The sequence below is a fragment of the Saccostrea cucullata genome, unplaced genomic scaffold (genome assembly GCF_032062105.1).
Source record: "Saccostrea cucullata isolate Sc308-1 unplaced genomic scaffold, CSIRO_AGI_Scuc_v1 ctg20657, whole genome shotgun sequence".
Taxonomy (NCBI): Eukaryota; Metazoa; Mollusca; class Bivalvia; order Ostreida; family Ostreidae; genus Saccostrea; species Saccostrea cuccullata.
In genome coordinates this window covers 1-8,181 of record NW_026937919.1, presented here as the reverse complement: position 1 = coordinate 8,181, position 8,181 = coordinate 1, and the positions used below count along the sequence as shown (strand labels likewise).

General features: G+C 33.1%; 1 protein-coding gene across 1 annotated transcript; it reads left to right on the top strand.

Moving 5' to 3' along the window:
- The first annotated feature begins 229 nt into the window (after positions 1 to 229).
- On the top strand, positions 230 to 7,891 carry LOC134249070 (uncharacterized). The gene is made up of 9 exons (XM_062731429.1): positions 230 to 522; positions 702 to 847; positions 2,022 to 2,183; positions 2,328 to 2,458; positions 3,177 to 3,279; positions 4,090 to 4,221; positions 4,465 to 4,550; positions 5,716 to 5,802; positions 6,949 to 7,891. Exons 1-9 carry the CDS (start codon positions 333 to 335, stop codon positions 7,052 to 7,054), a joined length of 1,143 nt encoding a protein of 380 aa, XP_062587413.1. The 5' UTR covers positions 230 to 332; the 3' UTR covers positions 7,055 to 7,891.
- Positions 7,892 to 8,181: the final 290 nt, after the last annotated feature.

The following is an 8,181-nucleotide window of genomic DNA, read 5'->3' as shown; positions in this document are numbered from 1 at the left end:
TAGATAATTAGTATATAGATTAGATATATGCCTCGGAACTCATTCAGTTTTGTTTCTCGGTGGTGGGAAGAATGAATAATTTATCACTTCTTTAGGATATTATTGTATTTATTCTATTCATTGCTTTGCTTTAAAGGAAGTTCGAATTAAGAGAGAGCCTCTTGTTACGACATTCACAGTAAAAAAATACACGATTTCTTAAAACCATTGACCACAATTTATTTTTGTGCAATACAAGTGGCGCATATCCAAAGCCTATACCAATTATAAACGTGGTTTATGGAACAATCTGAAACCATCAAGTAATGTTAAATTTAACAAAAATCAGATAAATGAATAAACAAATATTAGCGCGCATAAAAAAAAAATTATATCACGTGCATATTGTGTCTTTACAAAATTTCTTCTTTTACAGACTTCCAGAAACTTTCACACCAGATTTCCACGACAAAAATGCTGTTCTACAAATGCCGACAAACCCACTCGGAAAAACCGGACTGCACGTCTCTAAAATAAGTTTTGGTCCGTACATCTCATTTCTTTATAATGCATTATAAAGGCCTTATTAATGACGCCAGCATAAAAAAATGTCAAAAAGATTTACAGTAAATTAGAGAACCCATTCCCCCCAAATATTTCGATATCTTATCGTCGTAATAGGATATACTAATAGAATTTATGTAATACTATGTATATTTTAGGAGCATCCTCTCTGGGCAATGTTTTCCGAACAACTAATGAAAAAGAGTCTTTGGATGTGGTCCGTGAGGCCCTACAGAAGGGGATAAATTACATTGATGTGGCCCCGTGGTATGGACATGGCATGGCAGAGGAAGTACTGGGAAGGGTAACAAAATTTATTATTATACTTTCATGTTAAATACTAAAATCTGATTGGTTTAGTTAACAATATTACCCTCAGCCTTAGCAACGCATGTGACAACGGGTAACACAACGGTATTGCCACATGCGTGGAATATAATTCACCGTAGAATTCCTCAGTTGCGCGTTTGGAAGAACTGGAATAAACTTGACGTCAATAAAAGCTTGCGTCCGATGTAGCTTACTTGAAAACAACAAATGACAGACGAAACATGCTTGCGAGTGCAGAAATAACGAAACTTTATATGATAAAAGATTCTTAGAGTATCAAACAAACAAAAAAAGGTCAGTAAATCTTTTTGGAAGTAGCGAGGGGTTTGAAAGCTTTCTAAACGTGAACGTAAAGATGATCGACGATTTTTTTTTTTGCTGACTTAATTTAAGAAGACATTCAGTATAATAAAGTAAATGTTTTGGACAGTTTTACCCCTCGGAAAACCATTGTCAACCTCCGCTGACGCGTCGGTTGACAATGGTTTTCCTTGGGGTGTCAATTTCAACTGTTATCCTCCAAACAGGCACCATTTACATATAATGATACATGAAGGTTCATGATTAGTTCATATTTATTGTAATCAGCATGTAATTAATATAATACCACCTTTACCTTTCGAAATCAAATCCTGTATTAAGTTTCGACCAATGTCAGCTCTCGATCCCTCGGTCATCTGGCTGATATTATACGTAATATTGATGTCTCGAGATGATAAAGAATAAGGGGTAATGCATGTATCTACACAATACTTTTATGAAAATTATTGCCCTAATAACTTGGAAACCCAAACAAATTGTGTTTGATTATTGGTATCGTAATGATTGCTAAAGTCCTATCGGCAGCACATTTTTTGATAAACTTAAAATTATGAAAAAAATGCCCGGCACATTGCACTTCATGAAATATATAGATAAAATTGATATTTTGTGAGCCTTTGAAAAATATCGCGATTTAATACATACAAACTACAGAAAAATTCTTACTAGCATATTTCTGATCACAGACCGGCTAATTTGATTTCAGTTTACATTTTAGATGTATTTTTAAACCAATCATAATTATATTAGTACCAATGTCAAGCTAGTATAATAGGTAAAAAATCAAGACCGATTCAAACTGATATTTTTTCAACTGTGTCTTTAAGGCTTTGGTTGGCATACCTAGAACTGCGTATTACATGGCCACAAAGGTAGGCCGATATAAACCGGAAGTAGACAAGATGTTTGACTTCTCAGCTGAGCGGACTTTACAAAGTGTGGACGAGAGTTTACAAAGAATGGGACTGGATTACGTAGACATCATTCAGGTAATACATGTAATCCCCAATCCCAAATTGCTACAATAATGTACAATATAGGAGGTATTCGGAAAAGAAATGTATCACCGATGCAATTTACGAGTAGAGATGTTTTGAAAATTTATAACGAATTATTCATTTACATATCTGCAGGTTCACGACATGGAATTTGCTCCGAGCCTTGATATTATTATAAACGAAACACTTCCGGCATTACAAAAGGTGAAACAGAGCGGGAAAGCGAGATTTATCGGTATCACAGGTTACCCGCTGAAGAATTTCAAGTACGTATATATGAAATCCTCAGTCATAGCAAATGTTTTTTTACAAGAGTATCTAGGACTCTGATAATGTTTAAGGCATTGGGATGAAAATCCTTGAAAATCAATACACTCATGTTGAATGCTAGAATTCAAAAATACTCCTTCTGTATTATTCGGAAATTTCTAAACATTTTAGTGACTGAAGTTATGATCTGGATTAAAAATGAAGGCATAGTTTTGCTCATAAGCAACAATATACATTGAACACATTGTGATTGAACTAATTTGGATTACGGGAGATTCCGTTCGGGTTGGAATGAAGCAAAGCGATCAACATTGACTTTGACCTTAAGATACGAGTTTAACACTTCTTAATATGATTGACGTCAATCATTAGGGAAGAGTATGAAAAAAAGGACAAGTAATCAGTCTCAAAATTCTTAAATCCAGTACAAAGTACTCAACAGAGCATAACCCACTGACATCAATACCACAGAAGTATGATCAGGTGCATAGTAGGATCCAGCATCCACCGTCGACCGATCACACCGCTGTAAACCTTATATAATAAAAGGACTCAAAGATGTAGCAAATAGACAGACAAAATTTAATATGTCTAAATTATACAACAGATATGCTAATACGCTCCGTGTTTCTCATTGAGAATTTAATTGTAAAATTCTTTAATTTCGTTTGCACCAGTTGCAGGCAATTCATATAACTTCTTTTGTTTTTGCAGAACAGTACTAGAAAAAAGTACAGTGAAGATTGATACAATACTGACTTACTGTAGAGCTTGTATCCATGACAACAGTCTTCAAGACTATATTCCATTTTTTCAAGTAATCATATGCAATTTTTGTATGTAAAATGACAATTTTTATTTGCTGACAGATGTAATTCCGCTAATTTAATCATTGGAGCTTTATTTGTTATGAAGGATGCTTTCTCCTGCTTGGTTCCAGATCCAACCTCTCGAATTTCCGGAGGTTCTCTTATCATATTAGACATTTTTAGTAGAGCGAGTTCGAACTCGGGCTCGTACTCTGCCTGCTGATAACAAAAAGGGGTCGTGTGAAAGGTTAAAAAGTCTGAGACGTACCGTTTGTTAAATTTTAGGGGTGTTGCTAAAACGCGGACCGGAAAACCGAACGAAAAACGGAACGGAACAGAGAACAGAAAATTGAGGTCAAACAAATGACCTAGATTCGATATAAATCAGATGTAAAAACAATACAGTATTCTTGATGTAAACGTCATACATTTCTAGTAATTTATCGTAAACTATGATATTTTCATGACTCATGCACACCCTTCGAACTGGCTGGTGTACATACGATGGTCTATAAAATATATACTTACTAGACTCGAATCTTGATTATCCATCAGCACGTTTCGTACAATTTTTTTCCTTTAAATCACGAAGACATTATATAAGAAACTATATATTCAGAAATACAGGTATTAACTTTTGAATATAATAATCTATTCAATATAAAAATCATGTCTTGTCACGAACCCCAAAGATCCTTCTATCCATGTACGAGTGCGAGCTCGAGACCGCGAACTCTGGAAATGTCTAATTGTATTGTTCTTAGATTTCTTGATTTCGATTACTGTTCATTATCTAGCTCTACTTTTTAACACTTTAGGAGAGAGGGATAGGCGTAATTAATGCCTCCCCTATAGCTATGGGTCTCCTGTCTAATCGAGGCCCCCCGGAATGGCACCCGGCCCAAAAGGACATTAAAGACGCATGCGCTAAAGCAGCGACTTTTTGTAGAGTATGTGTCATACAGATTATCATTAAAATAATTCTATGAAATTAGACAAAAGACAAAATAACACATGACGAGAGTTACATACTGAGTACTGTTAAAATAACTTTATCACCTGTAATTTTGATTATTTGTAATTAAATTATATTATTTTTATTTGATTAATACCTTTTAAGTGTCATTTGAAGAAGAACAGTTTTGTAATCAGTGATACTTGACAAGTTGACATGTACTATATTTCTAAAACAGGAGAATGGTTGTGACATCTCCAGATTGGCAATGGCATATACTCTGGGATTTCCCGGTGTCGACACGACACTGTTTAGTACTGCAAGGTTTAATGTTTTCCAACTTTGTTAAAATTAATACATACCTGTCAAAATGGTTTCATGTTTTGATACTTTTTCGACTTGAATTTGTAGAATTGTTAAAAACACACAGATATTCGTTTGTTGATTACACCGAATAATTATAATGAGATAAATATAATAATAAAGAAGATGGGCGCATTTGGCGTGTAATCTGCAGGAATCATTTGTACGAAACATTTATGGTTTAAATGTCCATGATTTGGTTGGCTGAACATAGCTTGTTAGAGTTCACAAACACGTCCATAGGTTTTTTTTTCAATTAGTTTGAAAGTGTGAGATTGCAACATTTTTGTCCGTTTTTCCTAGGGAGTACCATAACATAGTAATGTTTCACAAAAAATAAACACCTAAAATATTTAATGCATATAGATGCATGATACGTGTACATGTACATTATATAGAATAGAAGATTAGAATTGATTTCGCTCGAGAATCAAACTGAACCAAAATTAATCTAATTCAAAATTTTTTATATATCAGTACATAAAACGAAAATGACAAAATAAATGGTTGTTTGCATGAAAAAAAAAATAACGCCCTAAGCCTGACTCGAACCAAAAACCTTACAATTCTAGTGCACTGAACAGGTAGCTCAAATTACTGAGCTATCACCGCTACACATACACAAATGATTTAAAAAGGACAAAGAAGCACCACATTCACACATTTTGATTTTTTGGGGAAAAGTTCGTTTTTCGTGGTCTCTGGGTCTTCACTCCATTTTTTTAAAAAAGTGTATTCATTTCTTTGAATTAAAATACACACAAATAACGTTTCAAAATCATGGCAAGAAGACCCAGAGATAGATAAATGTTAGAAAAACGTGTCTAAAAATGTACCATTTTGTACCAAATGTATGATCTGACCAATCTTCAAGTTATTTTTTTAGCAAATCAAAGCTAAATTTCGGAAAAATATTTTCGTTTCCTGTTGGACAGGAACCCGATAAATAAAAAAGATGTTAAAATTTCATGTGACATGTCGATAAAATTTTCACTTTTCAATTACGCCCAGATTCCTGCCGAATGCCAATCAAAAGCGCCCTCGTTCTTTGTAATGAAACTAACATTTGTTATAAACATAGAATGGGTAAGCGCTGCTGTGATCGAGAAGATATTTTCATTTTTAGTTTGGAAAACCTAAGAAAGAATATGGCAGCAGTCAATTCACCTCTATCTAAACAGGAACACGATATATTAAATGACACCATCAAAAGGTATTTATTAAGCATTAATTTTATATTATTTAGAATTTTAAATTTGGTTATTCACTATCTTAGATAAGTTCAATTGATTTAACGATATGTATCTTAGATAAGTTCAATTGATTTAACGATATGTATATGAAAATGTTCAGATTAAAATATTATTGATTAATGATGTTTTCATTAATAAATGCTGATATTAGTTTTAAAAATGTGTTTGTTTAAAAGTTCCCCTTCTTTCTCACTTCTTTGAATTATCTTAAAAACTTCCCTTCTTGGGCATTAAGGCGTTCCCCCTCCCCAATTTTTAAAGCAAGGATTTTTTGCAAAACATACCTGTAGTTAGCCGAACAGAATTTCAAATAGACTTGAATTTATTGGATTTGAGTCTAATTTTTATGGGATCGAGCGATAGCTCGAATGTCATCTAGCTATCGTACGGATTTATGCGAGCGAATGTGTCAGTTGATGCATCCAAAAAAGAAAATAACAATAACAATACATGTTTCTTTGAAACAGTTCACAATGAATGAAATCTTGAAATTAGAATTGCATCAATTGTAAATATAATTAATAACGCTACGAAACAAAGATAATATGTTTATTTAATCACAAGAAAAACGCGATAGTTGTTGTGGATGAATTTATAAAGAACGGATGCGTCGAATGCATGAATAACATTTCGGAAGGATTACAAAGCAACACAAACAACGCAATAAGCGGTAACATAATCAAACCATGACCACGAATACTAGACGATTAAAAGCTAAGGATTGAATCCTAGATAAATTCTCAACATTACCTTTTCAGTTTTATAACCAATTAAAATATTTCATCTTAAAAGATGGAGTGATTACTGTGCTTCTCTATTCCCTCTAATTTGCAATATTCTGTATGCCACACCCGATCAAACTTCGATCGTAATCATAATAATATTATTATAAATAATAATATGATAAATCAGTCACAAATGTAAATATAAGAAATGAGTATTATTTTTGAGTTTTATCGGGATGAAAATACGGGTTGGCATGTGATCAAATGGACTTTATGGGATTTAATCACATGACCGACCCGTACTTACATCCCAAATAAAACTAAAAAAAAAAATGATTCCTTAGCTTATTTATTAAATATTTCATTTTCCATTTTCTCAAGGTACATAGATCCCCTAACTTGTCATCATTGGGAGGGGGTTGAAGTGGAAGAGTATCAAAGACAACTGCAGGGAATTCAGAATGACGGAACATTTAAACTGGGATAACTAACAAATGGAATTTAACGAAACATTTAAACTCGAATAACCAACCAATGGTGTTCAATAAAATATTTTTAACTCGGATATTAAACCAATGGAATTCAAAGAAACATTTAATCTTGGATAACAAACCACTGGAATTCAACGAAACATGTAATTTCGGACAACTAACAAATATAATCCAGACGGACTGAAAATTTTAAATCGGATATCATATCAATAGAATGCAGAAGGACGGAATTGAAACTCGGATAACAAACCAATAGGATTCAGACTGACGACATACATTGTATGATGAAATTCAAACGGACGGAACATTTGAACTCGGATAGAAAAAGACGAAACATTAAAATTCGGATAAGAAACCAATGGAATTCAGACGGACAAAACATATAAACTCGGATAATAAACCAATGAAATTCAGAAGAGTAAAACATTTAAACTCGGATAACAAACCAGTGAAATTCAGAGGGAGTACACATTCAAACTTAAAAAAAAAACTGAGGGTAATCAGGAAATTTATTTCCTAAATTGATGCACGTGTACATATAGATCAATTATTCCCTGCGGAAATTCAGAATTTTATATATCCAATGTATTTATTTTTATAAGAAATCGGGGTTGCTTTGATATATATTTTGTTTGCAGAAGGAGCTTATAAATATTTTGCAATTTTATATCAAAGTGCACTTGCATAAAAAGATCAATAAACACAAGCAATAAAAATAAATATTGCACAATATTAATTGATGACTATTTTGAAAAATCTTTCAGGTTTTAAAAAATCTTTTGACTTCTTTGATCAAAAATCTGATTCCATTTTATCTGTGAATAATTCTGTAATTTCTGGTGTTTGATATCTTCATTTTCTTGATATTTGCCTTCTTGTTCAACAGTATCTTGATAGTTCTTAATCTAAGAGCTCAATATATTGTCCAACCTTACTCTCCGAGAGATCAACATATTGACTATCTTTACTCTCAGAGAGATCAACATATTGTTTGTCCATACTCTCGGAGGGATCAACATATTGTCTGTCAATACTCTCTACCACGCTCTGTCTGTCATCCATTCTCGCTGTAAGCTGATCATATTTGTCCTCAAGATTTCTTGCACTTAAGTTGATATGGTCA

Excerpts from the sequence above, each read along its gene's own strand:
- LOC134249070 (XM_062731429.1), top strand. The coding sequence starts at position 333 with ATGAATAAACAAATATTAGCGCGCATAAAAAAAAAATTATATCACGTG. Across the intron at positions 848-2,021 it reads CAGAGGAAGTACTGGGAAGG|GCTTTGGTTGGCATACCTAG; the intron begins GTAACAAAATTT and ends TGTGTCTTTAAG. Across the intron at positions 3,280-4,089 it reads ACTATATTCCATTTTTTCAA|GAGAGAGGGATAGGCGTAAT; the intron begins GTAATCATATGC and ends TTAACACTTTAG.